Source organism: Penicillium odoratum, assembly GCF_028828045.1.
Source record: "Penicillium odoratum strain IBT 22623 chromosome Unknown utg000004l_segment0_segment0, whole genome shotgun sequence".
NCBI classification, from domain to species: domain Eukaryota; kingdom Fungi; phylum Ascomycota; class Eurotiomycetes; order Eurotiales; family Aspergillaceae; genus Penicillium; species Penicillium odoratum.
In genome coordinates, this window is record NW_026643146.1 from 2,236,416 (window position 1) to 2,256,105 (window position 19,690).

General features: G+C 36.4%; 2 protein-coding genes across 2 annotated transcripts; both read right to left on the minus strand.

The window, feature by feature from the left end:
• Positions 1-495: 495 nt before the first annotated feature.
• Positions 496-4,533, minus strand: N7520_005118 (reverse transcriptase; the record flags this gene model as incomplete). Its single annotated transcript, XM_057139052.1, has 1 exon — positions 496-4,533. The coding sequence occupies one exon, from the start codon at positions 4,531-4,533 to the stop codon at positions 496-498; it is 4,038 nt and encodes a 1,345-aa protein (XP_056997259.1).
• A 56-nt stretch (positions 4,534-4,589) lies between these two features.
• N7520_005119 (uncharacterized protein) lies at positions 4,590-6,548 on the minus strand (the record flags this gene model as incomplete). The annotated part of the gene is made up of 1 exon (XM_057139053.1): positions 4,590-6,548. One exon carries the CDS (start codon positions 6,546-6,548, stop codon positions 4,590-4,592), a length of 1,959 nt encoding a protein of 652 aa, XP_056997260.1.
• Between the last annotated feature and the right edge of the window lie 13,142 nt (positions 6,549-19,690).

Genomic DNA, 19,690 nt, shown 5'->3' on the forward strand with positions numbered 1-19,690 from the left:
ATAGGATAGCCGGAACAACTATATCACCAAGTGGTAATAACGCTAATCGGATGCAACTGTAGGCTATTTGGTAGGCGGATAGGGTGGGGGGGGGGGGGGGGGGGGAAGGAAGGCAAATAGTGCAAACAGGTCCGCCAAGACCAAAATAGCCAAACAGTGCAAACACCAAAACCTCGGCACGCCCCTTCTCCGCGTACGCTCAACCTCTCTCCTTCACTTGCACCCCTTCAACGCGCCCGTCTTCGCTCGCCAGATCGTGTCTCGCAGTTTAACCTTACCCGTACTCACATACCGCTAACGCTGGTAGAAGCAAAGTGATCAGCTGACCGTGCGCAGGCCTGAGACGTCCCCGCAAGCATCTCCCATGGTGTTCGATCGTGTGTTATCCCTCCGTCTTCGAATAACGCAGTGGCCCCTAGGCGCCCGAAGGGCCTAGGAGATTAGTGGATCGGTGGTTTCTGGAGGCCCGTGGGCACTCCAAGGAATGAGTGGCCGCTACGCGGCTGCTATGGTGTGGTATGTCTCTGGTAGGTGGCGGAATTGGCCGAGAAGGCGTGTGGCTAGTATGAAGGAAGCTGCTTTAGGTGCGCGCTCTGGCTCAGTGAGCCAGGACGTCCATACGCCCGGGGGGCGGTCGATACCAAGGGTATTGGCGCGGAGCGTAGCAAAGCGGGGACAGGTCAGCAGCACGTGCTTCGTGTCCATCTTACCACGCTCGCAGTGGTGGCAGGCCGACGGGTCTAGGTCCGGCACCCCGTTCTCGAGTGCCCGAGCTACCCTTTCGTCCCGCCAGGCGGAGATGGTTGACAGATATGCTGGTAGGGCCAGCTTACCTGCTTGCATCTGGATAAGTGCAGCGCTAGTGGGTCTGCGGAGTGGCTCATGGAGCTGAAATACTGCTTTTGTGGGCTCTGGAAAGAGGTCTCGGACGTATTCACCGTGGGCGGAGGTCGTCCACTCGCGTGTCCACGCCTCTAACGTTTGCTCACGTAAGGTGGCTTTGGCTGCGGTAAGGAGTAGTGGTGTCGTCGTAGGCGTGGCTGTGGATTCGGCTGCTTCTTTGGCCATCTGGTCGACCCGCTCGTTGCCGGCTACCCCGACATGTCCGGGTAGCCAGTTGATGCGGACCTGCCATACAGGCTGTACTCGGTCCAGTAGCTCCGCGATTTCTCGTAGCACGTACTGGCCTGAGCTTCGCCGCGGGCGTGCGAAAGCGAGAATCGCAGCCTGGCTGTCTGTGAAGATCGTAGCAGTAGCGGTGGTATCGGTAGTATCGGTAGTATCTGTTTCTGCGCGGAAGCCCTCGCACGTCTGTCGAAAGCTTATCTCCGTGTCGAATCGACGGAGTGCGAGCTTGATTCCGTGGAGTTCTGCCACGTAGATCGAATCTGTGGGGTGTAGCACCGCCACCTCTCTCCCCACGGAGGTGAGGGCAGCAGCCCCTACGCCTGCTGGGTTATCGAGCTTGCTACCGTCGGTATAAGCTATTGCGGTGTTAGGCCCGTAGGGCCCAGCGGCCCTAAGGATTTCGTTATGCTGCGCGATTGCTGTGTCTTTGCTTGCGGCGATCTGCACTTTTGGCGGCTGCCACCACGGGGCCACTGCGTACGGCTTGATCAGCTCAAGGTCGTGCACGTCGATTCCACGGTCTTGGAGATGCTTCTCAAGGCGCTGCAGCGGGGTAGTCATAGCTTTCTGGATAGGTCCGAGATTGCGGTGGCTGTCTTGGCAGTATAGCCGTAGCGTTGCCCTATCGACTGGCGTACGTCTGCGGAAGATAGTGCGGAGTGGGTGGGTATGAATACGGAGACATGTGAGTTCTGCTAGCCGTTGAGTCGCGATTGGCGCTGGTAGGACATAGAGAAGGATCTGTAGCGCAGCCCGGGACGTCGTACGAAACGCGCCGGCGATACGGTAAAGGGCTTGATACTGCATGGATTCGAGAGCGCGGTTCACCTCATTCTCTGTCGTCTTCGCCTGGTAGGCCCCCTTCGTGTACCACGTAGAACAGCCAAAGCTAATCTGTGGAAACAGCACAGCCGTCCACATGCGACGCAGGTGGAGCGTCGTGACCCCCCAGGTCATGCCAGCAATAGAACGGAGGGCCGCGGTCAGTACTGCAGCTCGTTTGCGGCAGCGGAGTAGGTGGTCACGGGCTGTGAGGTTTTCGTTAAGAATGACCCCGAGATAGCGGAGGGACGCCACCGGCTTGATTTCGACGCCCTGAATCGTGACAGAGCCCGTAAGGGCGGGTGTCTGCTGCGGATGGACGCCGTACGGGGGCAGCGCGCCAGCACCCCTCTTCCAAAAGTGAATAAGACCATATTTTGATGGAGAGAACTTAGATGCGTGCCGTTTCGCCCACGTCTCAGCAACAGCGTGTAGTTCGGAGAGAAATTGACAATTGCGAGTAGGGGAAACGCCCCACACAAGGATGCAGATATCGTCGATATATCCCGTCACTAGCACCCGGCCGGGAGCAGCTGCGTGGATATCGTCGATCAGGTCTGAGTTGTAGAAAAGATACAAAATTGGTGATAGTGGTGAACCTTGTGGGATCCCGGTAGCAACCGGTTCGTTTGCACAGCGTCCTTCTTGCAGTAAGAGGGTCGTGCTTCGATTTGATAAGAAGCTGATCAGCCAGTTTGTGATAATCTCCGGGATGCGTCGCTTCCGTAGACAGTGGATCAGTCGTATATGCGAGACGTTATCAAAGGCCCCGCTACCGTCTAACGTGAGAAGCGAAGCGACCCGCCGGTCCTTTCTCCATGCGTCGTATACTGCTTCGAGCAGCATGTGGATAGCATGGTCACAGGAACGGCCGCCACGCCCTCCGATATGCGTTTCTGGCAGTAGGCCATACTCCTCTGCAAGGTATGATAGGCGTGTAGCGATAATCGATTCGAGTGCCTTTCCGAGGGTTTCTAACAGCGAGATCGGCCGCCATGCGTTCGGATTAGTGTAATCTGGCTTGCCTGGCTTCCGGATCACGACTGTTATACTATCTCTGAACGCCCGTGGGCAGTAGCCTAGGATAATGCAGGCGTTGAAGATGGCCGTGATAAAGGTGGAGAATCCTGGTACGTCCAACCCGTGCTTCCACACAGCATTCGGTATGCTAGAGGGGCCCGGGGCGTTGTACGGGGTTGCCCTGCGGATGGCGTGTTCGACTTCTGCTGGGGAAACGGTAGTTGGCATCGGCACGGCGTCCGGGTACGTATATCCGTCGATATCGGAGAGATCTGCGGTAGGGGCCGGTGGGAAAAGTGCTGTGCGGAAGCACGCTGCTTTCTCGTCCGTTGTGGTAAATTCACGTTCGCCAACGCGGAGTGTGGGGGTATGTGAAGACCGGGGGACCCCCCGCGACCTTGCCCACTTTGCTAACCGCCAAAATCCGTCGATAGACGTAGTGGCTTCCTCCACTCTCTCTCTGTGTGCCTGACGGCCCATCTTCTTGCTTTCTCGGCCGAGCTGATGCCGCAGCTGCCGAAAAGCTTCATGATCCTCTTCGTTATGGCTACTTTGCCATGTGCGGCGTGCCCGACGCACCTGCTGCTTCAGCGGGGCGAGTGCAGGCGTATACGTGGGATATGAGCGTCCGGGGTGGATCTTCCGTACGGGGACAGTATCTTTGGATGCCGCTGATACAGCGTCCATCACCCGTTTCACAGCTTCGTCCACTTTCTCAGCTGTATCGAGCACCCAGCCAGGACCCGATATGCTCCACCCTTGCTTCGTGATATATCTCTCAAGGGCCTTACACCAGGCCTCCCAGTCCGTGGCCCGCCAGTCCTGGCGCTCTCTAACCCCTGCTGGCGAGGTACGGACGTCGAATTCAGTGAGAATCGGCACGTGGTCGGCTCCGTACCACCACTGGCGGCATGGAGTGCAGCGAATCACACGGTCCGCGAGAGACGCCGCGGTCCACGTTAAATCGATCGTGCTACGCACAATATTGCCATAGACAGGCCCTTCGAATGTGACTGTGCCTTTCTCTGTGAGTAGATCTAGGCCAAAATCACCCATTATGCGAATCAGGTCGTCTGCGTCGTCGTCCGGCAGCTGGGCCTGCTGGATCGTCGACCACAGCGGGTGGTGGAGGTTGAAATCACCAACCACGACATGCTGCCCACTGTGGTAGCCGCGTAGGGCTACACAGAGCGCGGCTAGACCTTCTTTCACCTCCTGCGTACGCTCTGGGTCGTTGAACTTCCCCGGAAGATATATATTATGCACATGCAGCTGGCCGGCCCCGGTTTCCACGGTCAGCGTGCTGGCGTCTCTGCTGTGGTGTCTGATCGACCACGATTTCGGGTTGATCCCTTTCGATACGAAGAAGCAGACACGGGGCTGCGTGCGTGCTGCTTCCTCGCGGACGGCTGTGGGTGTAGGCCGGAGAAGTGTATGAAACCGGCCACCAAGTGTCTGCGAATGGACGCCCATCTCGGGTTCCATCCAATTGAATATCTCAGGCTCTTGGATAGCCAGGATATCGCACTTCCGCACCCCTTCCTCACCGAAGAGATGCTTCATGACCGTATCGTTCGATTTACGGCAGTTGGCCTGCAGGATTTTCAGCGTTTGGCTTATCATTGCGCGCTCGCTGCGCCTCGAGTGATAGGGCCAGTTCTCTGCGATTGTGTGGGGGCTTCTTGGCTGAGCTCGTCTGAGGACTCGCTGGCGGTACGCCTGCTGCGTCTACGGGTTTGCGTGCCGATATCTTCCAGATTCTCTGTTGTGACGTCCGGCGTAAGGATCTCCACCATATCCGAGGACGGGGCGTGGAGCCCTTCCCACTGCTTTTGCATGGGCTGCACTAGCCGTGGGGTGCCGTACGTGACCAGCTTCCGGTTAACTGTGGTGGTTTTTGGCCGAATACGGCTTGCGGGGACCAAAGGGGCATCTTCACTCTCTGAGCTCGAGGACGGGGCCCGGCGGCGCTTGCTAGGGCTAGCGGACCGGCCTTGGATCCTAACCTCGAGCTTTCTTGCGGGCTGTAGTACGGGCTCTAGCACCTGTTGTGCGCTATTGACTAGCTCACGGGCCGCTTTGCCGATTTGTGAGCCGGAGTATGCTTCTGCGGGGGTAGGGGCAGCTGGGGATGTTGACGTTGATGGGGTAGGGGCTGTGGCCGTCCGGTGGAGCTGAGGGCCCCGGAGACGGTTGATACGGATCATGTCGAGCTGCTCGGCACGCCGAGGGCACTCTCGTTCGAAGGCAAAGTGGTTAATTTTGACCTTAGCTTCTTCAACTGCGGTTTCGTTGTGCCTGATACACACAGCACACTTGGCAGACGCGCGGTTACGGGCATGTGCACATTCCTTGGAGTCGTGAGATCCAGCACAGTACGCGCAGCGGATCTCCCTTCTGCAATTACGGGCGATATGACCGTACGATTGGCACTGGAAGCACTGCTGCAGCCGGTGGCTGCCGTCGAAGAATTGGCAGTCGTGATCCCGCCCCTGCAGCGCCAGGCCGAGAAGAATTGCTTGATTTGCTGCGTCTGGGTCGTCGAATTCGATCACGAGCTTAGCGGTGGTGGTATCGGAGGTTGTGGCCTGTTTCCGGAGGTCGGCCATCTTACGTGCCGGCATGAGCCAGCCGATGTGCATGATATTAGCGGTCGAAGGGATGCGGCGTACGTTCTGTGAACGCAGGCGTTTCGCAGCATCTGGGGCGGAGGGGTCGAAGCTGATCGGCACGCCGTGCATGACAACGGAGAAGGTTTCTCGCTTAAGGTGCGCTTTCGGTCCAAAGACGGCACACCAGCTGTTATCTTGCGGGCTACAGAGGTCAGTCAACTGGCGGACGTCGCGTACGCTGTCGCAACGGAGAAGCACGTCGCCGCTGGGCAGCACAAAGCCGGTAGACACCTCAACCGGAGCGATCTTGGCTTCGTCACAGACGTCTTTGATCGTCCGATTGGCCCGGTGGACCACTTCTTCCGCATGTCGACGTAGCGGATCGACCAGAGAGCGTTCTGTGCCACGGATGATCAGCTGCAGGTCCTCTCGTAGCACCCGCTGCGGTGCAGGGGCGCTACCGGTGCTGAGGCCATTGGTGGAGAGTGTGCCGTTGGTGTGGGCTCTGTTCAGCCAGCCGGAGACAAGAGAGGATTCGGTATTGCTGCGAAGTGCAGCTCGGTAATCCATTGGCCGGCGGGAGCCAGCAGGGTTCGCAGTAGCAGCGGCGGCAGCTGCGACGGCCTGGGTGTCGATAGACGCCTGCAATTTGTGATACAGGTCGGCCTGCTTGCTGGCATGCTCGTCGAATATCGCGCGCAGGCGCTGCAGCTCCGCCAGCAGCTCGCTGTCCGTCATCCTCTTCGCCAGGGAGATCACGGCGTCAAAGAAGCCGTGCAGCTTGGCTGGCGGTGGGGGGTCACGGTTCTCGTCTGTTGCAGACTTCCATAGCACGGCTGTTTTCTGTATTTTTGCTGCTGTGGCGCGTAGATCGTGGCTGCTGTCGATCGCTGGCGGATCGGGCCAGTCTGCCACGTTTTGAGGTGTCGGCCGGGCGGTCGGCCCCTTTTTTGACTTTTTCGCCATCGCGGGCCGCAAAACCACGCTTTTTCAGCGCGCAGCGGGTAACCGACGATGTACGTAAGTAGAAATTAGGTTCAATCGAACCGTGGAAATGAGACGCTTAATTTGCTGTCCACCAATGGGCGTCCAGGCTGCTGTAGCTGTGGGGCGCGTTTCGCACAAAAGATTGTGTGTCTGATACACCATACGATGTACTGTAAAATGTATTAATACAGCCGGACTTCAGTCACCCGACCATGCATACAAGATGTAGAGGCCAGTATCATGTATTATCCTGTTATTGATATTTGCCTAGATAATAAATATAATCCTAGCGAGCAGTGGTTTCTCTCCTATCTATACGATAGGACTTGAACCTGATACACTATAGGGTAATACAGATTTCTCATTACACAAACAGAGTATATACTACTACTCAGTACTGCTTAAATTTGGTGGTAATATATCAGACCTATGATTATAAATAAAGACTATCTATATTTTATATATTTTATGATAAGGTAAGTCTGGTGTGAAAGTATAGAGTCCGATCATGAAAGAAACTAGTTTAAAGAAAGATAATTAAGAGTAAGGGGCTATAGACTTCATAATTTATGAACTAGCTATATTATCGACCAATAATAATTATATATATATCAGTTTTAGACTATAGCATATCCTCTCTGTTAGATTTTAGGGTTCAATACCATATCCGCAAATTAAAGAAAATAGATATCAGTTCTATACTATATTCTTAATAAGGATATCTATACTAACTAGATTGCGGCAACATTCTCAAAATCCATGGATATCCACATATCCTCTCCACAAATTGCAGATATCGTATGTCACCTAATATCCTCTGGATATTTGAGGATATCCAGTGGATATCAAACAGGCCAAACATGCTAAGTTTACTACCTATTTAGGTAATTATCTTGGCTTCAAGGGGATAAAAAGGCATACATATATGTAAAAGTCATATGATATACAGTATATCATATACTAAAACGAGATAATTAAGCGAGAATTATGCTAGTACGGATATCCGCAAAATATCTTAATTGAGGATATGGTATGGAAGTAATATCCATTATCCTCAATTTGCGGATATGGTATTGAACCTGATATCTAATGGAGAGGAGTATACTGTAGTTTAAGTATAACTCTCGCTTAATTATCTAGTTAGGGGTAGTTATATGTAGTCTGTGCCATAACCCGCAAATGGGTAGGTAAAGTCAACCCGCAACCCGAACCCGCAAAACCCATGGGTTGGTCAAGTCAACCCGCAACCCGCATAGGGCGGGTTGCGGGTTCGGGTGCGGGTTACCTACGCTAAGCCCATTTTTGCATAAATTTTTAACACTATACCTAGAAAGGATGGATAAATCCAATTTTTTATATAATAAACCCCTTTTATGTACAGTTTTATACATAAATTTCTATGTTTGTCCTGTTTGACGACCCATTGGGTAACCCATAAACCCGACCTATAGGGAGGATGGGGCGGGTTCGGGTGCGGGTTTCTGCGGGTTACGGCACAGCCTAGTTATATGTCTATATTATAGCTTATTAATTTATTATTTAAAATAAAAGATTCATAGATTTAGTCCTAACTATACTACTATCTTATTTATCCTATCTCCTAATAGAATATTAAAAAATGTATTTATGGTAACTAATATTAATTAACTTTATTATTACTTATAGTATTAATCTTATTTTAAAGTATTTTAGGGAGGAAATATAAATTTTTATTTTTCTACTTTACTTTACTATAGAAATATATATTTACTTAAGCTAGAAGTATAGTATCTTTTAACTAAAATAAGTATATATAACTAAACTAGCTCTAAATTAATAATATAAGCCTATCTTTTAAGTGTATGAAACTTTTAAATAGATTCCCTTATAGACTATTAGTTAGAAGTTCTAATACCATTAATAGTAGACTTAGTAAGTATAGTAATAATATTAAGGATAGGCTATACTATAATTTATAAGAAATCTATAATTATCTATTAAATTTATAGATTACTATAGATTTAAGATTTTAGAAGTTAATAATGTTTGTAGAGAATCAGAGATAGTTAACTGCCAATTTTTTAGGCTATAAAAGTATTACTAATTGCAATTTGCTATTACTAATTGGGCTATAGTATAGGCTAGTCTATTAGGCTTTACTCTTATCTAAGTCTAATCTAATAGGCTAACCCTTTATCTATAGCCTATTATAGGCTAGCCTAATGGACTTTTTTAGTCTATTACTATCTAATGCTATCTAATTTTTAAAATATAAACTACTAAGTTATCAAAAATTAATTCTATTATTTATCTATATTTTACTAAAAATATATATTACTTATCTTACTTCCTACCTTCTTTCATGTTTTTATAAGATATATCTATTTATAGATAGATAATACTATCTTTATATATCTAATAGCTCTTTTTAAGGACAAGGGTAGGGTATAGATTATATTAGAGAATAGTGGTTGATAACGCTACTAATATAAAGATATATATTTTATATATATATATACCCTTACTATTTTTCTAGTTATCCTATCTTTAGTAGACCTTAGCAGGCCCGTGGGTATGCCTGTGTGGACGGCCCGCGAGCCTATCTAGGTGGACAAAAAGTGATTTTTCCATAGACAGGCCCGCCAAGAAAAGCCTGTAAGGCCTGTGAAAGTGGAGCTTATTTTTAGGCATAATTTATGAAAAATATGCTATATTTTTAGTATTCTAGCTATTAATTACTATAAATAAAATACATACTTTTACTACTAAGAGATAGGTTTTTATACGCAAAAACCCTACTACCTGAAATTTTAGGAGTCAATCATTTCTATAGAAATCGGTAACCCTTATTGATCTGATAAAATTTAATAGACAAATTTTAATAAATAATAACTAAAATTTTTAAAGGATTTTAGCTATACCCTCTATACCCCTTTTACTATAGGAGAGATCTTTAGACAACATAAGGTATTAAGGTTAATTATATTATTCTGAAGGCCTACTTTTATCTAAGTAGCTACTTTAGGCTTAGCAAAATCACGTAGGCTATATAAGGATTTCTAATAAATAAGTATATAGGGTATTTAGCTTAGAGAGATATAACTAAAGTATAATTATTTAATATATTATTAGCTATAATAGCTATAATTCGGTCTAATAAGTTATATGCTCTAATAGTAGTTTATACTACTTTCTAATTTAACAGAAGATCATATATCCAACTTAAGTTTATTAAATAAATTATTCACTCTATTATCCTATTTCAATTTCTATTCCCTGTTTATAAAATAATTAAGTCCCATTATAGGTTTCCTAAAGCGATCTTTATTTCTTTAGTAATAATTATACAGTCCTAAAAATAATTAAATTTCCCTTAATAGTCTTAGATAAGGCCATTCTAGTATATTCCTAACTTTTTTCCTTTTCTATATTAAATCTATTATTACTGATAGTATAGCTAAGAAATCCTATTTCTCAAATATAGAATTTGAATTTTGAAAGTTTAAGAGTTATTTTAGCTTCTTATAGCTTTTAAAATATTTCTTATTATATTCTTAGTATTATATATAAGAATATATCTTTTAATAATTGAACAAAAAGTTTAAAAAAATACTATGGCTATTTATATAAACTAGATAATACTAGATATTTATATCTCATTTATAGCTTAATTAAAATAATTAATACCCTTTAAATATTCATTTATTATAAGGGTTCTATAATATGTCTATTCTAATATATAGAGATTAAGAATACTCAAGGATTTATCTATAATATTTATATATTATCTTTAATATATTATTAGTAGTATTTATTATCTAATTAAACTGGATCTAAACTTTAGAAAAGTAGTTTAAGTCCTATTATACCCTATCCTATTTTCTAAAGTTAGTCTAAAACTACTAATTTATTTAATTACTATATATTATATTTTTATAGAGAATATAGCTCTTTGAATAATCTAGACTAATATATTTTACAGAGAAGAGATTATAAAAAAGATAGATAATTAAATAAACTCTTAATTAAAAGAATTAGTTATCTACTAGCTAAGTAAGACTTTAGATATATATAAAAGATATAAGTCCTCTAATAAAAGATAAGAAAGATTATCTATATTACTATTATAGATAGATGATAAAAAGCTATTAATATTAGAGTAGTAGAATTAAGATATATAAAATATAAAAAGAATTAATAGATAATTTAAAAGAACATCAGAGTTATAGATATTTATAAGGAATTTTTTAATATTATAAATAAGAGAATCTAATAATAAATAGGGAGATTAACTATATCATCTAGTAGAAAACTGAGTATATTAATCTATTATCACTTAATTTATGAAATATAGTTCCTATTAGATAGAATTTATATATTATTAGATAATCTATAAGAAATCTACAAGAATCTATAGAAATCTATAAATAATCTATAAGAAATCTATAAATAATCTATAAGAAATCTATAAGAAATCTATAGAAATCTATTAAGTTTATAGATTACTAAAGATCTTTAGAATTAATAATTTCTATAGAAATAGTTAATCTCTTAATTTTTTAGACTATAAAAGTATTACTAATTATCATAGAAATAGCTAATATAGTCTACTACTAAATAATAAAGTCTAAGATAGAGAGATTATATAAAAATACTACTAATTTCTAAGTTATTATAGAAATTAATAATAGATTTAATAATAAAAAAGTTAAAATTAAGCTAATTTAGATAAAGAAAAGAAGTTTATCTAATCTTCTAGAGAATATACTTGAAAGTACTTTATATAAAATATATAAATTTCTACCCTATATAACTATTTCCTATCTAAACTCTTTTTAATAGTTATAATCTACTTAAAATATATTATTAAATCCTAAAAATAATCTTATTACTAGACTTAAAAATTTAAAATATAACTAAGATCTTTTAAATTTATAATACTAATAATTAAATAACTAGAAATCGAAAAGTACAACTAAAATATGTATAAATAATAGTAATTAATTCTATAAATAATTAAATTTATCTATCCTATTTAGATATAGTATTAGAATTTTATATAAAGATACGCTAGTATAGATAATCTATATCTAAGCCTATAATCTATATAGGGTAGGTTATAGATTGACTTAACTAATCTATAGATTTTATAGGTTTTGGTTATAGGTTAACTTTATCTATCTATTTATAGATTATAATATAGACTAGCCCTGTTATTATTAATAGCTTAGAGGGTAATAGAGAGATCTCCTTGGTCTTTATAAGCTAAATTTAGCTAAAAATAAAGATATTAGGCTAAAAGCTTATTATATATAGTATTCCTTAGCTAGTATAGCCTATATAAAAGTAGTAGAAAAGGCTATATATCCTTTTATTAGATATAGTTAATATCCTTATCTAGGATACTATTGTAATAGAGAATCTAGAGTAAATTAATATATAGATCTATAGATATAACTAGTATACTACTAGTAAATCCTTATAAGCTTAGCTTAAATACCCTTATATAGAGAAATAGCCCTAATTATCCAAGGTATAGCTAGTATATAATAATAGACTAACTACTATAAATTGAATAAAATAGTTATTAAGTATTTTTTTAGTAAGAAAGAGATATAGAAATATTATATCCTAGTAATTTAAGAGCTAGAGATATTTGATTAGATAGAGCCTAAAATAAGTATCAATATATAGATACTTAAAGATTAGTTTTATATACTTCTCTAGCCTATATCTATAGCTATCTATGAAAAAGTGATATATATATAGCCCTATATTTACTTTTTTATATTAAAAAGGATTCATATAAAAATATAGTAAATTAGATATTATAATAAAGATATTAGTATACTAATCTTACAAATTAGGGCTAGCTAGCTATATATATATAATATATATTTTTCTAGAAATTTTTAAAATTTGAAGTATATATAGGAAATAAAAGAAGATCTTATTATACTCTATATAGCTTTTGATAGCTACTATAGTAGTTAGTATATTATAGTTAGCAAGTTTAATCTATACTATCTATTATGCTTAATAATTTAGTAGATCAAGTTATTAGATAATAGGTAATTTTAGTCTAGATCTATTTATAGAGAAAGATATAGTTATATTTGAAAGGCTTATCTATAGTAATATTATATATAATATAACTAATTCAATATAGACTATAGTATCTCTTATAGACTATATAATTTATTGTACTCTCTATTATTAACAGTAGTATATTGCTAACTATATATTAATTCTTATAGAATTTAATATCTATTTCTTACTATTAGAGATTAGAGAGTATTAGGATTAGTTGACTATAAATGAGAAGGCCTAGTATCCCTTAAGAGATATATAATAAAGAAAGAGTAGAGTATATTAGATCCTAGCTAGATACTTAATATAGCTAAGAAAGTAGATAAAGCTATAAAAAGAATAATAGATATAGTAGTAGTAGTATTTATAGATACTATCCCTATATAGAAAATCTACTTTAGATATTTATACCCTATATATATATATATCTATATTTGATTTACTAAAGTAGTAGATATATTAGATATATTATATATGATAACGTAGCTATAATAAAGAGAACTATAACGCTTTTTACTAGCTATAGTATTAGCTTAGCTAAGAAAGTAAGAAGATAGGCTATTAGATCTATAGAGATAGAGTAAAGAAAGTAATTATATCTATTAATAGATTCTAGTAGTTAGTAAAATAGATAAGATCCTAAAGAGTACTCAATCCTTAAATATATCTATACTCTATATAGATAACTATAAATTTATTATAATAGATGAGAAAGTATATTACTTTTACATAGTACTATTCCTACTAGTCTTTACTATAGACGTCTCTAATATTAATAAGTATATGTATCTAGATATCTATTTAAACACTATCGTAATATTAATAACTATTTCTCTAACTAAAGTTAAATATACTATCTATAGGGCTATCCTATATAATACCCTAGGCCTACATAGAAGTATAAATTTAATATACTAGGATTTACTATCTTTATTATAGCTATCTTTAATATCTATCTTAATCTAGATTACTATCTATAGATATTTAGAGATAGCATTATACTTATAACTTATAAATTAGATAAGCTAGATTATACTAATCTAAATATATAGTAATTAATCTTACTACTAGAAATCTTCAAAAAATACTTGAATTAATTATTACTATATAATTATCTTATCTTATAGAGAAATATAGTCTATTATTAGAGATATATATTAGAGAGTATAGTAGCTATTCCTATAACTATACTATCTATATACTTCTTAAAATAGTCTATAATATATAGAGAAAGATCTAGTAGATTACTATATTACTTATATTCGATAGTAATAGGGTCTTTAATAATAGCTTATATATGTTACTAATCTATCTATATAGAAGTAATATATCCTAGAGATTATTATAAACTAGCTAATTAGCTTTCTTATAAACTAAAATACTATATTTTTACTTTAAAAAGGTTACTATATAAATAGATTGGTTACTACTATAATCCTATAAGAATCTCTACTTAGACCTCATTAAAAACGTTTTGAGGGCCGGTACCCCCGGCCCTCGGCCCGACCCGCACCAGTTAGAGGGCCGGTACTACCGGCCCTCGGCGGACCCTCAGCCCTCAGAGGGCCGCCCGCGAGCGGCCCTCATCCGCCCGCATTTATATAAAAAAAGTTGACCTTTCCTAATTTAGACGCATAATATTGCTCAGTCATCCTAATAGATTACTGTTTTTTAACACTGTTCTGGTTTCCATCTTTCATTTCTACTTTATTTCTATATTATTATCAAGAAATTTTAAGAAATCAAGTAGTATTATAGTATATAATAATAGGTAATATAGATATTATTCACTTTTAGCCTACTATTATAAAGATAGGGTTGGTAATTTTGAATATTACGAAGTCTATAAGTTGAAGTTATAGAAATATATATTTGCACTTAGGGTATATAGTATATCCTCTATAGGAACTAGTAATACTCTCTTTAAATCTCGAATGCTAGTATTTATGATTAAAAATTGAATCAAAAGGTAGAATTACGATAACTACTTAATATTTTGGTAATAATTACTATTAAATTATATAAAGTATAATAGTAAAGTATTAGAAATAATGATTTTATAGAAGATTTTGTAGAAGATTCTATGGAAGATTTTATGGAAGATTTTGGGGGGGGCATCGCGACTACCCATTTTTTGAGGGCGGATTATTGAACTGAGGGCCGCCCGTATATTTAGAGGGCTTTTCGAGGGCTTTTCGAGGGCGGCCCTTAACTAGCGCTTAAATTCTGAATAATAGAGGAAGATAGTAGTAGAAAAAGTAGGTTATAGTATAATACCTCTCTCCTTCACTTATACCCTATCAACGCGCTCGTGTTACTTACGTCTACTTATAACTTACCCTACTTACGTACCGCTAATACTGGTAGAAGTAAAGTGATCAGTTTAATAGCACGTAGGTCTAAGCCGTTCCCGTAAGTATCTCCTATAGTATTTGATCGTGTCATCCCTCTATCTTTAAATAACGCGGTAGCCCCTAGGCGCCCAAAGGTATCTAGAGGGTTAGTTGAACTTTGGTTTCTAGAGGCCTATAACTTCGAACTAGTTATATATCTAGTAGCTATAAATACTACTCATAAATCACTTATCTCACTTATCTTATTTATCTTTTTTTATCAATCTATAAGAAAATACTACTACCCTAGTCAAAATCAGTAAGAGTAGTGTAAAGTAAATACCTAAAGATATAGCTGAAAAACTGCATAATTTATGCGAGTATAGGTCTTTAAAAGTATATATACTGTTTATTCTGTTTGTCGGCCCTCGAAAAGCCCGCGGGCGGCCCTCATAAGGGCTAGTAAAAGACCAGCCCGACCCACGGGCGGGTCCGTAGGCCGCCCTCTAAGGGCCGCCTGTGGGCGGGTATGAGGTCTATCTCTACTATTATTAACTCTATATCTCTTTTATAACTTAGATTTTATTAATAATATTTATATAGCTATATCTAGCTAGATACTGATAATAGAGTATATTGATAATATCTATATATTTATATAGGGTATATCTCTATCCTATAATTACTAATTACTTTCTAAACTATATAGTATTACTAAGATATAGATTAGTATATATCTAAGTTCTCTTTATTAAAATATAGTCTTATTTACTTTTAGAAATAGAAGACTAGTATACTAGCTCTTATTAGTCTTATAGAGAATAATTTATATATATAATAATTATCTATACTTATAGACTCTATTATTATTTAAGAAATAGAGATTAAGCCTATAGCCTCTCTATATTATCTTAGGGTTATTCTAAATAAAAATCTTGTAATCTATAATTATCTACTCTACTATAATAAGTAAGCTATAGTATTAATTATAGCTCTTTATTCTATTATTAGTATAATCTAGGGGGTTATAATACTCTATCTATTATATATAGACTAATATACTATTTCTATAGATTAGCTTTAATTACTCTATATAATATATAAAGAGGGTATACTAGATAAGAATAGTTAAAAATAAGATTAATAGAGTACTTAAATCTATGTAATATTAGGCCCTATATTATATTATAGATACCTTTTATGTACTCTCTTAGGCTATCTTATAGATATTTCTCTATATCCTACTAATACTATTTATAATCTAATAGCTATTAGAATTTATATATCTATATATCTATATCTATCTACTATATAATATCTTCTATAGATATATACTAATTATTAATTAATAGGGTAATATTATAGATATATTACTTTAGATAAGATATATACTATAATCTTAGGCTAATCTAGAAAGGTATAATAACTCTACTATAATATCTTAAGAAGTATCTCTAAGACTATAGGATTGATATATATAATCTTAAGCTAATTAAGCTATATAAAGTAGCCCTATAGTAGTAACTACTAAAGATATAGATAACTATAAGTAAAGAAATAGTAACTATATAGTATGATAAAATCCTTAAGACTACTAGGCCCTATAAGCCTAATACTATAATAGCTTATACTAATAGTAATAGGCTTAATAATCTAGTAGAAATAGAGGCTACTATCCTTATCTTTATAAGAAAAAAATAATAATACTATACTCTATAGATTTAATCTATATAGTAGTTCTATAAAATTAAGCTTCTACTCTTTTAATTTAATATTGAGATAAGCTTTTAATAGATATATAAAGGCGTCTATACTACTGTTATTATTACTATCACTATAATCTTTATAAATAGCTAGGCTATAACTCTTTATTTTATATATCTATAGTAAAACTTAGGATAATATATACTATAAGAAATTATAGAGCTATTAGACTAAGTATAGCTAGTATAGTAGGTTTAAATTAACTAGCTATCTAGATATATTAGGGTCGCTAATAATAAATAAATTAACTAGATAGCTAAAGAAGTAATAGAATCTATAGCTATATCTACTATAATACCTCTTCTCCTTACTATAGTAAAGGCTACCCTATATAAGTAGATAATAGAAGTATAGATATATAAGTAGATAACCTCTCTCTGTAGTAAATATTTCTAAGATCTATTTTCTAAGTCTATAAAAGTAGTATTTTAGCTCTATAAGCTACTCTATAAACCTACTAGTATAGTACTTATTTAGATATAAGTAGATAAGCTAGCCCTACTAATTTATCTATTAACTATCTCTATCTAATAGGATAAAAGAGTAGCTTAAGTACTTAAGAATAGGATACTAGATCTAGATCCTTTAGCCTATTACTACTATAAGTATAGTAAGATAGACATAAAGTATATATTACTAATCTACCCCTACTTTACTATACTATATACTTAAATCCTTAATATTAATTATGTCTTAGATATATAGATATTCTAGCTTACTAAAGTATTTGATTCTACTTTTCTAAATACTTTAGCGTTTAGGAGTAACTATAATATTTAAAGATAAAAGGATAATATAATTAAATACTATAGAAGATACTTATAGGGATAGCTTAGACCTATATACTATTAGCTAATTACTTTACTTCTACTAGCTTTAGTAGTATATAAGTAGATTAAGTTAAGTAATATAAGTAATCTAGATATATTAATAGGATATAAGTAAAGGAGAGAGATTAGATATATATAGAGAAGGGTATATTAAGATCTTAGAATCTATACTATTTAGCTTAATAGATCTACTTATACTATTTATCTTCCTTCCCCTCCCTACTAACCTTATCTTAACCTACCTCTATCTCCCCTACCCTATCTATCTACTAAAATAGCCTATAGCTACTCTAATTTAGCGTTATTACTATGTTATAGTATAGTTATTCTGGCCATCTTATAGTACCTTACTAGTGAATTAGGCTAAAAGCCTAATAGGACTATGAATAAATATATATAAAAAAAAGAGAGAGAAAACAAAAAGGAGATATCTTAGTTAAGCTTATCTAAGGATTTACTAGTAGTATACTAGCTATATCTATAGATTTATAAGCTAATTTACTCTATATTCTCTATTATAATAATAATAAGACTTATTATAAAAGGCTAGTACTATAGTAAGAGATAGATAGTATAATTTATTACTATTTAGATACTCTTTAATCTTATTATATTTATTTATTAGTTAATAAAGAATAGGAGTCTTTTATATATTCTATATTAAGCTCTAAGAGATACCTTATTTAATTTAGTAGTATTTTTCTATTACTAATCCTAACTATAATTATAATTTAATTCACTTATCAATATAGATTAGTTATTAGTAAGAAACCCTTTAATCCTAGATAGATACTATCATAGTTATATTATATTAGGGGCTATAATCTTAGTATATCTTAATATAATTTTTTAAGACTAGCTATATCTATATAATTACTAAAGATATCTATAATATTTAAGCTTAGATTTAGGAAGATATTCTTAGTAGATAATACTAGTCTGAATACTCCTATTTAATCTTCCTATTAATAGATAATAGCTTATTTTATATACTATTATTAAAGACTAGTCTTTTTTTACTTTTTTTATAATATGTTAGATAAGTCTTAAATTATTTGAAGAATCCCTATAGATCCTTTAGATAGACTCTATTTATAAAACTAATCTCTATAAGATACTCTTTAATAATATTATAGGATCTATTATAACTAGAAAGTCCTTCTATACTATCTTTATATTTCTATAGAATAGATAAGAAGACTCTTATATCTTTATTTTAGATTATCTAAAAAAGATTTATAGTATAGAAATCCCTAATCTAGCTAGACTATAGATTATTTCTATAGATTATAAGATAGCTTTAATAAATATTATTAATAATACTCTTTTCAATATAGATAGACTAGTCTACTTATAGTATATTATAAAGAATATTAAGATCTAAGTATGTCTAGTTATTATCTAATATACTATTTTATAGATTAATAATAGAAATCTTTAAAAAGATAAGATTAAAGAGTAGATAGTAGTTTTATAGTATAAATTTAAGAATAATCTTAATCAAATCTTCTATTTTTTATAATTGAAGATTCTAAGTTAAAATAGTCTATAATTTACTATAAATAGGATTAACTTAGATTTAAGATTTTTAATAATTATAAAGATCTAGATTAAGGATAACAGAGAATACTTTCTTATATACTATACTAAGTAGTATCTTTATCTAAATAAGATTATAAATTCTAATATTAAAGAATAATATTAGATATTAAAATAGGACTTAATAAAGTCTAGAAGCTAGCTTTTAAGAACCCTTAGATTCTTTAAAGTAGTTATAAAGTCTTAATTTACTCTTATTTAGTAAGAACTAGCTAATTAGACTCTCTATAGTTAATCTTATATAAATCTTAAAGTAGAGATTATTATCTATAATATTAATAAAGTTATCTCCTAAAGAGCTAATTTAGAGATACTTAATATCTTTAAGTATTTTCTCTTTTTTAATAAAAATCTATTAAAAAGAACCATTAAGAATAGTAAATAGTAGATTAGATAGCCTTAAAAGTATTTTAAGGGTTCCAAGAAGATTAGATATCTCTATATCTATACTATCTTTATATACAAAGAGATATGAAGTATTTTTAATTAAAGACTAATTTATAAATATTAATATCTCTTTTATTTT